Genomic DNA, 17,144 nt, shown 5'->3' with positions numbered 1-17,144 from the left:
CTAATTAATTAAAATCAGAAAAATGCAAAAATCTGTTAAAATCACATTCACAGACCAAAAGGGAACAAACACTGGTAAAGATGACAGCATGAAAAGTGCACTCCCTACTCAGAAAACCTGCTTTCACATCCCAGACTTGGATGAAATGTTCCTTCTGGTAGTGTCCAAAGACCAAGTTCAGGATCACGGCTACAGGCTGGGTGGAGAAGAGATTCAGAGCAGCCCTGTGGAGAAGGACCTGGGGGTGTTGGTCGATGAGAAAATGAACATGAGCCGGCTTCAGTGTGCGCTCGCAGCCCAGAAAGCCAACTGTATCCTGGGCTGCATCAAGAGGAGCGTGACCAGCAGGTCGAAGGAGGTGATCCTGCCCCTCTACTCTGCTCTCGTGAGACCTCACTTGCAGTATTGTGTGCAGTTCTGGTGTCCTCAACATAAAAAGGACATGGAACTGTTGGAACAAGTCCAGAGGAGGGACACAAGGATGATCAGGGAACTGGAGCACCTCCCGTATGAAGACAGGCTGAGAAAGTTGGGTCTGTTCAGCGTGGAGAAGAGAAGGCTGCGTGGAGACCTCATAGCAGCCTTCCAGTATCTGAAGGGGGCCTACAAGGATGCTGGGGAGGGACTCTTCATTAGGGACTGTAGTGACAGGACAAGGGGTAACGGGTTCAAACTTAAACAGGGGAAGTTTAGATTGGATATAAGGAAGAAATTCTTTACTGTGAGGGTGGTGAGGCACTGGAATGGGTTGCCCAGGGAAGTTGTGAATGCTCCATCCCTGATGGTGGTCAAGGCCGGGTTGGATGAGGCCTTGGGTGGCATGGTTTAGTGTGGGGTGTCCCTGCCCATGGCAAGGGGGTTGGAACTAGATGATCTTAAGGTCCTTTCCAACCCTAACTATTCTATGAGTCTATGATTCGATAATCTTTTTGTGCTCAAGAGTGCATCAGGATTTAAGAAGAAGTTCTATCCCATATACAGGCCAGCTTAAGATGAAACAACAGGCATAGTAAGCACAGTTAAAAGGGAAAAGGGAGGATGGGGAATTACACTGATACAGGCTGGATCTGAGAGTTTTTCATGAGAAGGGAGGAAGGCATCATGTCTGACACTGCTATGATGCCCCATACACTGGAAAGAAAACAAGAATCCCATTCTGAGGGGCAAAAGAAAGCTTACTTTGGCATATGCTTTAGGTCTGCTGCAGAATCTGACTGAACCCTGGGAAAATTTTAATAAACACATAGGTGAGCCAGTTTAAGGTCTTATTTTGACTGGCAAAGCCACACCCCAGGTAAACGCTTTTAATTGCTAGTCAAAAAAAGGTCAATTTTGCATTGTTTTCTGCCTACTTGAAGCCATTCTGTTTGGTGTTAATTAAGTAAATATTCAATGGGAATGGGCCAGGCAGCATGTGATTGACTGCTTATTGCTTATTAGTATGGAGACTTGCTGCAGATTGTAAGCCACTCATGTTCAAATCTTTCCTTTGAATGTTGTACCTCAGAAGACTTGAATATGAATTTTCCATCTTCAGGATAAATGTTATCCTGGGGAGTGCAGGTAAATGGCCTCTTCTTCTTCCACGCCAAATCTTAGACTTTTTTTCTCCACCAAAGATGATACTTACACAAAGGTGAAGAAAATTATACTGATGTTTCCTAACGTGGTCCTTAGCCAGTTATAATGAAGATAACAGCTTTTACTTACTACCACTACCAATATATTAGCATTAATATATCAGTTTCAAATACGTTAACTATAACGTCAAGACTTTCAAAACTCTTTGAGCAGTGGTTTTGCTCTGACCACAGAATTTGCCTACAATTTTAAGAAAAGGAGGAAACTGGCTCCTGTGAGAACTGGGAAACAGTGTTTCCTATTTTGAAATGCATATTACTCCCTTCTCACTGAGCAATGCCCTTGATCGCAAGCTGGTGAAGCTCATTGCTGGACTTAGTAGCTGTTGCAAACCAAACTGGTGTATCAACTATCTCACAACTTTAGAGAGACTGGAATAATTTGGGTGAAAGTCTACAAGCAGGAGAAAGGATGACAAACCAAGGTGTGGCAATTTGAGATTGGTGGAAGGAGAATTTGTGAGTTTCCTAAGCAGAGTGGGTTGACGTGGGGAGGATGAGGAGTTACCACAGCTGCAGAGCTTCCTCTTTAGCTTGCTCTGAAGCTGTTTCTTTCCTTATTTATTTGGTTGGGTTTTTTCACAGCTAGGACACATTGGGTTGTCAGCAGCCCAGCTTGCAGGTCTGGGTCGGTGGCTTATGTCGGAGGCATCAAGTAGAGACTGTCCTTTTCAGCAGACTCAGATCTTCAGTCATCACCAGCAGCAAAACACCAGAACTTCTGCCCTGAGAGCTTCCCATGTTGGTGGGAGATGGGAGCACTTCTGAAGTGCTGTCTTCACGGTGTTGAAGCAGAGAAGTGCGTCAAGCTGCTCTGCCATGACCCCTCTGACTGGGGCCTGGTGGGCACTGAGAGACTTCGAAGACCCACATACTTGGCAGAAGATGATAGAGATGATGTGGGACCTTGAGAGATTTCGTAGTGTGGAAGACAAAAGGGCTGGCACTGAAGACAAGAAGGGCTGGCATTCGCAGCACACAGTGCCCGGTGTTTTACATGGAAGACTTAATGTTTTCCTGTGTGTAACGTTTTCTTACAAAATCATCTTACGGTGATCAGGGGCAACCAAACAGAACCTTTCAATGGGTACCCACTGTCATTTGATGGAAGCCAGATATGTCACACTGCATTAGTTTGATTGAAAAACTTGTGATAAAAGCTCCCTCCGCCCCTCTGAAACTAATTAAGAAAAAGATAAAAGAACTTTGGTTTGGTAGAACAGACTGTTCACTGAAGCAAGCTGCCATTTAATTTCATGCTGAGCTTGCTTAATTACTGCACAATATATAACCATGAGGCATGTAAACTTGTGTGTGTGTGTTTCTGAATGTGGGAATGGGACAAGGGAAAAGCGTTGCCAATATGGCTTGTAATGATCTTTTGGCCCTATTATAATTTCTGAAAGTCGCCTCACTGTTTTGATAGAAGCATCCCACTATAGCTAATTCTATTTAGAGGAAGATGTTAAATTGGTGCTTGTTCATGCTTTGTTCTAGGAGACCAGCTTTCACTAATGTCATTATCCAGTTGGTTGCTGGGATATAACCAGGGCATTAGGTTTAGGTTGACATCGGCCTTGAGTACCATGACTACAGGTGACATCAATACTACAAAATTGTGTCTTTGGTCAGTTGTCAGTGGGACAGCCCTCTGCCAGCCCTTCTCATCTGAATGGCTTCTTCCCAGCGATACACAGCACTAGAGAATTCCCTTTAGGAGCATACAATGTTCAAGAGTAAAAGAAAAAGAGATTAAAAAATCCACTGATTTTTAACCCTCAGTCTCTGGGAAGGCTATGGAGAAAGTCCTCATGGAAGCATTTCCAAGCAGAGGAAGGACAAGCATGTGATTGTGAACAGCCAGCACAGGTTTCCCAAGGGTGCGTTTCGGCTGAGCAGCCTGATTGCCTTCTATGTGGAGATGACTGGCTCTGTAGATGAAAGGAGAGCACTGGGCAATGTTTACCTTGATTTTAGAAAGGTTTGCAACACAATCTCTCCTAGCAAGGCAAAACAAATTTGTATGACACGGACTGGATGGATGGACTCTAAGGTGAGTGAAAAATGGACTAGCCATCAGCTCAGATCTTAGAAGTCTAAAAACTGGCATTCGTAAATGGCTGATACTGGAACCAGTACCACTTCAAATATTTATTGACAACCTGGGCAAAGGGACAGGATGCACTGTCCTTGCACTCTCAGATGACACCAGATCTAGGCAAATGACTGATATACTGGACCACAAGGTGAAATAAGGCAGCAGAATGCCATTGTAATGATGAAGGCTTACCACATACTTCAGCAATAGCAAAGCTGATAGATTGAAAGTGATTGTTCTCCTCTGCTCAGCACTTGTGAGGCCACACCTGGAGAACTGTGTTGAGTTTTGAACCTCACAGAACAAGAGAGATACTGACAAACTGGATGAAGTACAGCAAAGGGCCACTAAGCTAGGAAGGGAGCTGAAACACAGGATGCGCAATGCAAGGCTAGTGGAGCTGGGTTTTTTTAAAGCTGTAAAATCTCAACTTTTGGAGATTTTCAAAACTCATCTAGACAAGGCCACAAAGGCAACCTGACCTAATTTTTAACTTAGGCCTGTTTTGAGCAAGGGGTGTTCAACTATAAAGACCTCCAGAGGATCCTTCCAATGTATGTTATTCTAAGATTCTTCTCAAATTAGTTCTCTTTCTAACTGGCTGATATACATGACCTGGAAAATACTAGAATACACTGCTGTCACTGCACAGAGGCACTGAGCCATGCAGCAGCTGTATATTTCCAGCTCTCCATTGACCTGCACACCGGAACTCTTTCTAGCATTTCTTTATAACTGAACAAGAGGATTGCTCTGCATTGAGGAAGGAGTGATTGTACGGCCAAGAGTTCCAAGCAGAAAAAAAAATAAAGCAAAAAAGAAAAATCAGACTGAATATTCTTTGGAATTTGCTCAAAGAACTTTGTGGAGACAGATAAATATTCAGAGAGTTTGCCTGAAACGCAGGATGGCTGACAGAAGCTCTGAAGTAATCCCCTGTGATTTCCTGCATCTCAGAAGCTGGCGCCCTGGACTATCTTAGAGTAAAGACCTCAGAGCTTCAAGATTTCATGACTCTCACAGGGGAAAAGTTTTGGCTTACAGAACTATGGAAGAGCTACACGAAGTGATGACCCCAGTGTTATGACTGATAACAGAACTGTGGAAGAGCTACATGAAGAAATGACCCTAGCGTTATGACTGATACTCTTCCGTAAAGCACTTTTTATAGGTTGTATACTATATAAATTATAGATACTCTCTATAAAATACACGTACATAATAATAAATTTTCATAAACATTCACTGTAGATAAGAAATACCTGTGTTTATAGTCTTCCTGTTTGATATTCCAACTCACAAAAGCACTAGATTTGAAGAAATCAGACTCCCACAGAATGCATTTAACTTTCCCCACAGCACTGTTTTAGACAGCAGCCTGTGCCTGTGAAGGCCCCGAATTCCTAAGAGACATTTCTCAGAGCCATGTAGGCTATTCTCAATGCTCTTTTAAGAGGCACTTAGCATCAGATTTGCATTTTTCATGGATCTGTAAATATTTAGGCTACAGTGGTGACTGATCTTCATAAGTGACTCTGTGCACAGGCCATAGTTTCCTTCAACTCTAGTGAGCCAAAGCCACTGGCCAATTTCTAAAGGCAACTCCATGTCTTTCATGAGGAGGGACACAAACCCATGTGAAAGAGAGCCAGGACTCACGCGCAGACCACACACTTCAGGTTCTGACCTGCTGGCCATGTTCAATACTCAACTGGTGACGCAGCCCATGGCAATCAGAAGCTGAGGCAGCATGGTCCTCCCATGAGGATAAGGAAGGTCCCTCTCCCATGCCAACAACCACCCTGGTACATAACTTTGTTTTCAGCTCTACGTCTTTAAAGCTGTGACAGCTGGGAGTTCGAGTGAACGCAGTACTAACACACTGCTCTCTCTGCCCTTTCCTCTTTGGAGCTTCCCTTATTTCATCAGAATGTCTGTTCCACGCTATGCTGCTGAATAATTGAAGAACTTATTTCAACATTTCTTACCTTAATTTCCAGAACGTTATGGTTGCCTCTTGAGATGAACACTGGCTTTTCAAAATGCTTAAATACAGGATTATTTACGTAGTCAAAATCAAAGTACAAGGAGCTGACACCATCAAAAATAAAGAACACTTTGGTTACAAAGGGTGGTTGGAGATTGAAGGCTTTCAGTGAAGGAGTTGTACAGCAGATTATCTCTGAGCTGGAGCGGTGGCTACACGGCTAGAAGAAAGAAAGAAAGAGGTAATTGCAGTATGTACGTGCATAGGAAGTCACTGATGAACATAACTGTTCTTTAACAATGCACATATATATTGAGAAAATAAACAGCAGGGGTCTTGTTCTTCTTTGACCAAAGCAAAATCCTGATCAGTGCTACACGGCATTTATTTAGAGCTGGGAGAAAAGTATAAAAACTTCATGTCAATGGTGTTTGCACTCTTGTTGAGGAAATGTTCAAGTAAACAAACTTCCTGGCCTGATTGTTCACAGCACTTTTAAAGTAAATATTTTGCAGATAATTAATGGAAAATGATTTCCAAAGCCAAGAACCATCAGGAGGCTAGCCTGGTGTACTGAGCAGCCATAATTCAGCTTACCCAGCCTATGTCAGAGTGACTGAGACATGGATTTCTCTTCCTTTTTTTGCTACTAAAGCAAGAACAAGGGACTAGAGGAGAAGGTAAATACAGGGACAATGAATATGTGTAAAATAGAAGAAAACAAAAGTAAAGCAACATTTACTGACAGCATAACTAAGCCACTATGATTCTGGAAAGGCACTATGTGAGAAAGCACTTTAAAGCCAAAGCCACCATGGGATGCTGGGTCATGAAAGCTCAAAGTGTACGTATAAGGCCCCAGACATGTGGCATCTAGTACTTAGGTACACAAGTGTCATGCAAGTTCCTCCTGGAGTGTTGACTGCTTCACACTGCATCTCAGACCAGTGGGGATGAGATGTTTGCCCCTTACTGCAGTGCAGGAGCTGCCTGGCAACAGGCATGAAGCCACGCTTGCCCCACACTCTGCTGTTATTCCTCATGAGGTCCTGCTCTGAAGGGGCTTCCTGGGGCAAACTGCTGGTGCACCCCACACTCCACAAGTCCTGCCAGAGCTTTGTGCCATGGGGGTGTGATCCAGTGTGAAATGTCTGGCCAAGGTGCTTCCCTCTACCCCATCTCACCTTGATACAGGGCTCGTGAGACAGCCAAGACGGAGCCAGGTCCTTCCTATAGGATTGCTGTGTTGCAAGTAAGGACAGAGGGGATTTGCAGGCAGCCTCATCTGAGGGCAGTTTGCAGAGATAATATGGATTCTTGCAGATGGGATTCAACAAGCCTGCATCCAGACACTTGTGTCTTAGTTGTCTAAACTACCTTTATAGTCAGCCGAGGGAAAGAGGCTCACCTAGAGTGGGATTCATCTGATCCATTTTAGACAACAGCTTCAATTAGATTAACGGTGGTTTAGAAGGGTCAGCTTCCTGCCTTGACTATGAAGATTTCTATATAACTAATTTGATTATAATGTCAGCAGCACATCTACAAGCATCGATGGGAGGCACGGTGGGTGCTGGGCAGCATCACTCAAACAGCAGAGTGGCTTGTTTGTGACTGTACTACGTACTCCCTTCTCTGTGCCTCCCTTTCCTGATGCCTACTGTGGATATGGTTGAAGGACTCGGGCACAAACAGAGTCATTTCAGCTCCACAGAAGCATTTCTATTTGAATTGTATAAACCTTCTGTAAGTAGTTCCCTGACAGCAGAGATTAGACTTTTCTTTTTTTTAATATAAACAGAGTGTCTGACATATGCCCTGGTAAGAATGGGGCTTAGCTCCTCCTCCTCATAAATCTTACATTTGTTCCACAAGGAATTTTCCTGGAAAACCAACAGTGCTGTTGAATACCTTTGTGCATCCAGAGAAAGCTAAAAATATATGTTTTTTTGTTTGGTTTTTAAAATTAAATTGGTTCTCAATATAAAACGCTGCTGAAGGAGCTGTGAAATTAGTTCAAATTTGTCTCTAATATGCTAAATTAATGCAATTTTTATGTTTCAAATGAGTGACATAACCATTCAAGTTGTATCAGTTATATACCCACATTAGCGTGAAAAGCAGGATAAAGCTGTCTACAAATCAGCACTTTTTCTTATCGACACAGCAATTCACGTTTCTGTGCATAATATTGTGAAATCTTGAATCTGCCAAGGGAAACATTTTCAAGGCTCTGAAACTGAGCACTAGAGTTTTAGAACTCCACTACAAAGGTGACCTGCCTGTGAGCTGTGAGTTCGGCACTCAGTTAAGTAACTTGCTGCAGCTCTCAGTGATGCTGAAGGGACTTGCACCCATGTAACCAAACAGCCCATTTCGATTCCTAGCACAAATTCAGAAATAATCGTGCATCCCCCATGACAAGGTAGTCTTTGGGATAAGACAAGGCAGGTTTTCGCTCCATTTGCTTACAGTATTAGACTGTTCTTTCTCTTCTGAATACCTTGTTATACACCATTGACCATATCTCAGGCTTCATTATATCACATGGACCTAGAAATTCATTTGAATCACTTTGGTAATAATAAGATGTATCATTAGTATAATGGATGATCAAGCCATACTTTTCCATGATACATGAATATTCATAAAGATATATATCATACTGTGTCTATTCTAAAAAGGGATTACTAAAATATATATCGTTATAAAACCAAATATGTCCCAAGAAATCATTATATTTATTTGATTAATGTAAATTCATTAGACTTTTTATCTACTGTAGAGTAGTGATGTCTCTTAAATGAATAGCAGTGGTATTCATAACTTTGTTTGTGGCTATCTATTAGAATCAGATACTTTACTTTATCAGGCTGGACTCTGAAGTGGAAGCTTTCAGAAAATGATAAAAATCTAATAATACTCTTTGGACGGGATGCAATGTGACTGATTGGTAAGGTCAAGAAAAATCTTATTTGCGATGCCCTTATTGGTACATGATTTGACATGACATTTTTACCTTGAAATTGGTTTTAGCAATTGAAGAATATGACGGTTTAGTTTTCAAGAAATATTGGATTGAGGATCTATAGCAAAAAAACCCTAATTCAATCTACTGCCTTCTCAATTAAGATACTGCCTATCACCCAGCACCTTTAACTTTTATTTAATTAGGCTTTAAAGTACATTCACTTTAAAAGGTAAGCCTATATTCTCCTTGCGACTATAATCTACATCTGAAGACAGTGAGGAAAAAAAGACTTAAAAATTATGGAGCATTTCACAAGCATAAGTAAATACTATAGCCCAAAGGGAATAATAATCTATTGCGCAATGCCTGTGACTCATCACTTAAAGGAATGTATTCTTGCTTCGTTTGTAAAATATGACCCTTGAAGCAATTAATTCGAACCTGACCTACAGAATCTGAACCTCGGTGCCCAATTCAATTTTTTGTCATCTAACAGAACAACAGGAGAAGTATGAGGGAGGATTTCTGAGCTCCAGAGGTCTCCCAGCAGCTGACCCAGGTAAGAGAGGGACAGCTGGATGTGTGTTACAGGATCTGCCGCAGTCAGAAGGCAGAAAAGGGCCAATTTGTCCTTTCACAAAAAGTAAACTTTTGGATTTCAGTGAGGAATGAGAGATGAATGAGGTTAAAGACAGACTGAGAGACTCTCCAAACATCTTTGCCAAAGAATGATTTCTAAATAGAAAGAGATGAGAATTAAGGTCCAATTTAAGGAATGCTCATTCAGAAGGCTTTTCTGTGTAGGTGAGAAACTGAGCAGTGACACTCAAGCACTTCAAGTTCTGAAGAACTCATTGGCTTTTGCTGCCATTTCAGGTAGTACAATGAGTGGCCCTAATGGATTGGTAGCATTTGTATTCTAATTGTCCTCTTGGATGAAGGCACGGGAGATGATACTTCTAAGTCTGTCAGATCACTGTACCAGAAGGTAGAGTAAAACCTTCCTTGCTCCTGGGTCTGAAAGCCAGCCCTTCTCACAACATGATCGATACTGACCAGGAGTCTGAATTTCCCCCTGGGCTTCGGATGGTCTTGCTACCACCACATCCCTGGCATCCCGGAGATTTCAAAGCATAGGCTTTCCCCTGACACCAATTGCTGCACTCTTTCCTTGGCAGGAGATGTGCACGAGATGCAGTTTTGGCACACAAACAAAGGCCAATTGTTCCCCTTTGTGAGGGAAACTCTTTGCTGGGTTTCTGCGGCAGCTTTATGCCCCAGAGTCAAGACAGACAGGGGACCCAACCCTGACTGTCTTTGGATAGATAGTCAGGAAAATCTTCAGTAAACACAAGCTCACCATCCACAGTTTCCAGAGAATTTCTTCTATCATTATTTAACAAATCTAAAGAAGACACTCGCAAGTGAATTCTAGGTATTGTGATGAGTATTATACGTGTGGCTTGTTCATGAACTTGTAAATATTGAAGGAACTTCAGGGCGTTTTAAAATTCACCTGTAATACAGCAGGAAATGGCATGTAGCAGGGAGCAATTAAAAAATGCTAAAGATCATTCAAGAGACTACTTACTAAAGAAATAATTAAAACTCTGTGGAAAGAGATGATCTTGCATAACTACAGAGTCAGTCGTTCAAGATCATGTGTTTATGAACCTTACGGAGAAGATTGCTTCTCCCTGATTTTACAACCACGCATATCTTGGGATATTTGTGGTTAGAAAAGATTAAGCAGTGTGAATTTATATCCAAACGCTGCAGCAAAGGATCCCTGAATGACCACTTATCCACTACAGAGGAATCAATGCAAAGTACAGGCTTTCAAAGAGAAAATATTGGCCTGAAGTATTCAGAAGCACAACTTATCGCAGAGGCTAGAAGACACTTATTTTGTAAACAGGCTTCTGATCAAACACCACTCCAAACTGTGCAGTTTGTTTACAGGCACAATGCAAAGTGAAAGGAAGGAACAAGTCGGTTCTTTCCTTGTGCACCTCACACAGGAACTGGACATGTGAGCAGAAGTGAGAGGGTTTGTGTATCCTTATGCATTATCTAGAGCTCTTGGGAATTCATGCACCACTGCCTAAATTTTTTGTTCCTAGTCAAAACTCATGAGTCAAAAGAACTCATAATATAGAAATTAAAAAGAAACACATTGCAAGTATTGAAACAGATGGTTCAATAAATCTAAAACCTTTTTTTTACTCACTGAAATATCAAATTCGAAGAAGGCAAAATGTATTATTTTGATAGTGCTAACATAAAATGTAATATAAACACGAGTAGTGTGAACACAGTATTGAACAATTTTAAGGAAATTTAAATAAATATGAAATGAAAATGATAAAGCTGAAAGAAGGCATTTTTGCCTTATGGAAGAAAAAAGTTTCAGAAACACTGAACTTCAAACATGAAAGCTGAAATGCTCAACTTAAATGTTTCTCCTATAGGGGCCTGGCGTATTGCCCCCAAGACCTTTCAGTCTCAGTGAAACTGCATTTCTTACAGTATGTTGTTCCAGAAAAGCTCTTTTACCAGTTGAACCACTCATTTCTTCCACTGGGATGGAAACAGGCAGAGAAGAGCAAACGCCCCAGGGCACATCAGCTGGCTCTGCTCCCTGAGGCTTTGGGATGCAGAGCATCCCCAACAGCTCCTGCTGCTTACAAAAGTGACCCTGCGCGCACACTGTGACTCTAGGCTACAATTAAGCCTGAGGGACAGGTAACTTGCAGGAAAAGGTGAGACCTCTTTTAAATTGGGCACCACCAGTTTTAGGCAAATGGGAGAAGGCCTCGGAGAGGGTGGGAAAAATGAGGAGAGCCCTAGGAAACAACACTTAGCAGGAGAATTTGGAGTGGTTTGGTTTGTTTTAACTGGAGAAGAGAAAGGCTGAATCATAATGTAGTGCAAATATGAAAAATTAGCAGGAGAGACTGGTAATCTGTTGTCTGTGTCCACTGAGGGTTAAACTAGAAGATAGTTAATTAGCAGCCAGGATTTGGGTTAATTATTAGAAAGGAGTCTTTCCAAACCACTAGGTAAGCAGGTAAAGCAGCTCTCCAAAGCTTGTTTAAGCAAGGTTGTGAAATTTCTTTCACAAGGAGCTTTATTAACAACCTAAACAAATATCTGTCAGGCAGTGGTCTGCATACATTTGCTCCTGCCGCAGGGAAGTGGGGCCAGGCTAGGTCTTTGTGGTCCCTCCCAGCTGTACTTTCCTTTGATGCTTTGGGATGTGTTTCAGGGCTGGCTTTGTTTTTCCCAAGAGCCAGAGTTTCTGAATGCTGACAAAAGCAGCTTCTTGGAGGAGGCTGGTGAGAGAAAACTGAAAAGAAAAATGGCTTAAATGACCATTAAAAAAAATGACTCAGTTAGCTGTCCTCTCCCCAGCTAAGGAAACAAAAAGATAAATAACCTCAGCTATAGGACTTCTTGATCATCTGGTTTATATTGTACTGTTTGTCTGGGTTTGTTCTATTCAGGACCACACCTGTTTTCTCCTTTATAAATGGGATAGCTGGTCATTGCAGTGCTCTGGATCCCTGCAGGAAACAGTTCCTCATCATTGTTGATTCTTGTTTTGACTGGATGAAAGTTTGTTTTTTTGGCATCTCACTTATGCATAGAGCCCAGAATCTCCAGTGCAGGATGGGGCAGGCTGCAGCCATAGGCATCCTCCACCAGCAATTTTCTCAGCTACACAGTGCAATCTTGTTTTGCCACTTATAAATTTTCCCCTCTTCCTCAGAATTAATATCCTTCCTTGAGAAATAAGCTTGAGGCAAAGACTAATGGCACAACAAATGGCAAGCAGAGCTGGGCTGTCACAGAGGTAGGGAAAGCCACTGAGCGCCAGAAGCCTTTAATTTCAATAGAGCAAAATATATTGCTTGGCAATGTCAAAGTATAAAACACTCCAGATCAGATATTCCACCCTTTGTGCAGGGAGAATGAGTTTGTGTACAGCTGCTTTTACACTGGGGCAGATTCTTAGAGATCAGCAGTGGTGGGGGACAGATACCCTTATAGAAAAGGGGGTCAGACCTGCCTCTTCTTGTGTGTCTGCAAATATCATGCACACTGCAAGGCATAAAAAGAAAAGGAATAAGGGAGATAATTCTAACTGTCTATGTCCACTTGTTTTTTCAACAGCAGATTAAAAGGCAGGATGGCAGCAAACCGCTGCTAAAAGTAAAGGTTGCTCCTGAATACTTGGGGAGGAGAATATACTTTAGAGTGTTCATTGCCTGGAGATGCGAGTCACTTTTACATAGTGAAATTTAGTTCTTTAAAACTTCCAATACTTTCAAATTCTGAGAAGTCCCAAGTATCTGATAAGCAAGGTATGCAGAACCAGGGCCTGAAAAGAAGCAGCATTACATAGTCTCACAGAAAAACAGAAAAAGTTGAATGATCTTTACTTCAAATGAAAGTCTGCTCAAATCCATATAAAACAAAATCCAAAGAGCCAGTTTCAGCAATGATCTTTCATTTGGACATCTCTTGTACTTAGAATGTACTTGATCTCTTGTACTAATCCTGCCCACATTACTTAAAACCTAATAAATTTTGAGTTTGGTTGATTTCACTGGAATGTTTTGTTTTCTGACTCGTGGGTAAAGCGTCTTTTCAATAACATTGAACACCGTGTTTTATTGCAGGGGCACTGATTTTCAGATTAAAATCTGAACCCATTAAGTTATAAGCCACTATTACATCCAGCTGAAATTCAGGTCCTGACACTCATAGTATTATACAAATTAGGATCATGAAGAGTATTATGACCTTGAAGCTATAAAAGACTGCAAATTTGCAGACATACCATTTAAAATGCTTTGAGCAAACCTAGGTCTAATACTTAGAATTCAATACAGGAAACAGTGTATGATAATCATTAGAAATAAGCCAGGAATATAAGCAGTCACGTAGCATGTTATAAAGAGTGTAGGTCAATTTAGCTCCAGTTAGGCTAAACAGGCATTACAGGATAAGAAAATGTTGGAGATGCAAGACAAATGTGTAAGCAAAAGCCTACAGGAAGCAGTTTCAGTACAACTAGCCAATAAATGTCATCGTTGCCTTATAAAAATTAAAGTAGATCATATGGTCATATCCGAACACTTAAGGTTTAGACACTGTATTATCAATGCGGGTAACAAAGGAAGACTCAGACCCCTGACGTTCTGTTCATGCAGAGGTACCCAACTGCAAAAGCCTTAACATCTCTTAAAACTCAGTGGCTGAACTTGGTAAGTTAGGAAAGATTTGCTCCAGTAGGTAATTTGGCAATCAGAAATTCTTCAAAATAATACTTACTTTTGCTTTTTTGTATTTACTTTTCCTCTTTCTTTGATGCTTGCTCCATTTTCCTCCCATATCCACAGTCACCATTTAAATACATTTCCTACCTATCACAGTAGCACCTGAACTTGCCATGTAATGTGACATACCTGTATCGCATTGTTTGTGTTTAGTCACTGGATTTACATTGTTAGACTGCAATATAAAAATCTTGTTATCGGATACTGTGAAAACCTTATTTCTTTGGAAGAGGCTCCTTGGAAACTGTTGTTCTATAGCCAGCTTAACTTCAAATTTGCTGCTGAGTTTTGCCTGTGCAGTGGAAACAGTCTGTGCAGAAAACACCAACATGTCGGTGGAAACCCTGAAGTTCCAAGGCAAAAATCAAGGTTTTTTGACTGCAAATTCTGTGCCATTCGCCACATAAAGATGACAAGATAACAGACTGTCTTCTCCAAGACTGACTCACCACAGAGAAGTTCATTCCCAGTTTAGGTACAGTAATCACCATCTGAGGAAAGCACACTGAGTTCAAGTTGATTCCCTGAGCTGTGATTGTACTTCCACCACTAGGGAAGATTAAAAAAAAAGGAAAAGGAAAAAGAAGATGAGTAGGATAATGATACATCTGCTATGATAATCTTAATTACAAATTATGTTTTAGAGTAAATGACAACATAAAGCCAGAATTAGGGATATATGGGGTGAATGCAAATACATGGCTCTTAGCAGTAAGCGTAAAGCCAGGAGTAGGGATATATGGGGTGAATGCAAATACATGGCTCTTAGCAGTAAGAGTATTTTTCTGGGAGACAAACTTTACACTTTCTATAACAACTAATCAAATACAAGAAAAGAAAAATCATTTTTAAAATTGTGGCATGGCAGGATGTAAAACAAATGCATACATTTTAAAGGAGGGTGTATACTCGTGCTTAGCATTTGCTAACTTACATAACTCATTGCTTTCAGCAGTGCTGAAAAAGGTGTCTTTTTTACCGCTGACATTTTTTTGGCAAAGGAAGATGGCTTGGATTAGAGCTACTGAGACCATAAATATGTCACTTGAAAACACACATATGCTACCATACAATATATATTCATAATATTTATGTAGGCCTGGATTTAGACTGTTTTAAAATCCATTTGCTCTCCTGAGTCCTGCTAACTCGTCACATTAAATGATTTTCCTCACTCATTGGTGGGATGTCCAGACGCAGTGTAGGAGACACGGTTAGCTGTACCGTATGCATCTCAGCAGGACATCACAGGTACACTCGGCAGCAGCTACGAGTTAAATCACATAAAGAAAAGAGGTGCCCTTTCCCCTTCTCCTTCACCTCTGAGAGGAAATGATCTGCCATCTGCAACTGCACCATAATAGAAGCAATTGGCATGGCAGATAGAGATAAAAATGCAATTTCTTTTAATAGATCGCTGTGCAGTGTAGCCATTCTTTCATTCGCCACTTTTCTTATTTCTGCAAGAAACTTTTACTCACCTAAGAAAAGATTTGGCCGGATGAATTTTTAAAACAACGGGGTCTTCTCTGTATGTGAAATGGCCGCTCGCATCTCGAATGGCTTTGTCGATTCCTACCCTCACACGATACTCCTGGGGAATTCGTTGTGCCGGAGTGTAGCACTCCACAGTGCTCGCCGATACACTGGAAGGACAGAAAAGGGCTTGCTTGTCAGCACTGTAAAACATGTACTCGGTTTAAAACACTGCCCTTCAGTGAGCCCCAACATCACCTAAGGATGCACTTGTAAAAATCGTCACTGAGACCTCCACTGAATGATCACACTGCAACAAACAAGTGTGGTGTGCGGGAGAAACAGCAACACTGCTTAGGCTCAGGATTCATCTTAATTGGATTGACTAACACCTTGTCTGCTGGAAGGTATTTCCCCAGTGCTTGTGACAGACACATCAGCCCCTGCATCCTCCAAAGGCAGATTCCAGCCTGGAAAACAACAGCGCACTCCAGGTTTAAGGAGAATGACTTGTTCTGCTGTAACCATGGGATAATGTCATTCTCTTTCAAATCCACACGGTTTACTCTGTGTTAAAAACCTCAAGAAAAGGTGCTGGAGGAGGATGAACCAGCATCTCCTGCCTTCGGGGGCACCTGCTGACTGGGGGCACTGCCAAGGGGTAGGCAGAGGGCAAGGAGAAGGGAGGAGAAGGTGAAAATTCAGGAAGAGCTGGCTGAATTCAGCACAGCAGCAAGGCCTCTGGGATATTCGCCTTTCCCTGGCTCTCTCATGCTTGGCTCTGGAAATCCTCCTCCTACACTGAGCTCAGGGGGTGAGTGGGCAGCAGAGGGGTCAAGAATCTTGAAGCGCATGAAGTGGCTGCAGGGAGCAGGGCACATGAGAAGCAAGGATAACAACTGACTGGAGAAGCAAATGTAACTCTACCACCTGGTTTCAGTGATTTGGGCCCCTCCAGGAGGCCTCCAAGTGGGGCCATTCTCCAGGGATGTGAGATGTTGCCCCCAAACTAGAAAAAAGGGGCATTTGCTGGCACTCTGACCTTTTCAGGAAGGTAGGGTTTACCATGTGCTGTAGGGTTCAACGGCTTGTTCATATGTATCTGGAACCTTTTTACCATCTTTTAAAGGGAAAAATAAACCCTTGATCTTGCTGCCCTCAGAACTGTGGAAAGCTGCCAGTTTAGGTAGAAATTCCTAGACTGGATATAAGGAAGAAGTTCTTTACTGTGAGGGTGGTGAGGCACTGGAATGGGTTGCCCAGGGAAGTTGTGAATGCTCCATCCCTGGTGGTGTTCAAGACCACTTTGGACAGAGCCTTGCGTGGCATGGTTTAGTGTGAGGTGTCCCTGCCCATGGCAGAGGCGTTGGAACTGGATGATCTTCAGGTCCTTTCCAACCCTAACTATTCTATGATTCTAAATACCTGCCCTGAGAAACTGGCTAAGCCCTGTGTAGAAGTCGCCAAGGCTGGTGAGAAAGAGAGGTGCTGGGGATGCTGACTGGATAAGCCCCAACTATGGTTCGATACCTAGAGGTCCACCTGACCAAAGCAGATGTCTGCCTCTGAGCTGGCTGTCAGCTCACCCCCACAGCAGATTTCTCAAATGGATCAGACGAATCTTTCC

At 42.1% G+C, this 17,144-nt stretch overlaps 1 protein-coding gene across 1 annotated transcript in view; it reads right to left on the bottom strand.

Annotated features, from left to right (window-relative positions):
* The window catches only part of MET (MET proto-oncogene, receptor tyrosine kinase), a gene marked incomplete at its 3' end in the record, with an annotated part of 71,671 nt that overhangs the window by 14,953 nt on the left and 39,574 nt on the right, over positions 1-17,144 (bottom strand). The window contains exons 8-10 of the mRNA XM_080635255.1: positions 15,523-15,687; positions 14,491-14,590; positions 5,727-5,945 (exon numbers count right to left, since the gene is read on the bottom strand). Coding sequence (XP_080491381.1) covers positions 5,727-5,945; positions 14,491-14,590; positions 15,523-15,687 — 484 coding nt within the window. The remainder of the gene's footprint in view (positions 1-5,726; positions 5,946-14,490; positions 14,591-15,522; positions 15,688-17,144) is intronic.

The sequence above is a fragment of the Psittacula echo genome, assembly GCF_963264785.1.
Source record: "Psittacula echo genome assembly, chromosome: 1".
Lineage (NCBI taxonomy): Eukaryota > Metazoa > Chordata > Aves > Psittaciformes > Psittacidae > Psittacula > Psittacula echo.
The sequence above is the reverse complement of the archived record's forward strand: the minus strand, read 5'-3'. Positions and strand labels throughout refer to the sequence as shown.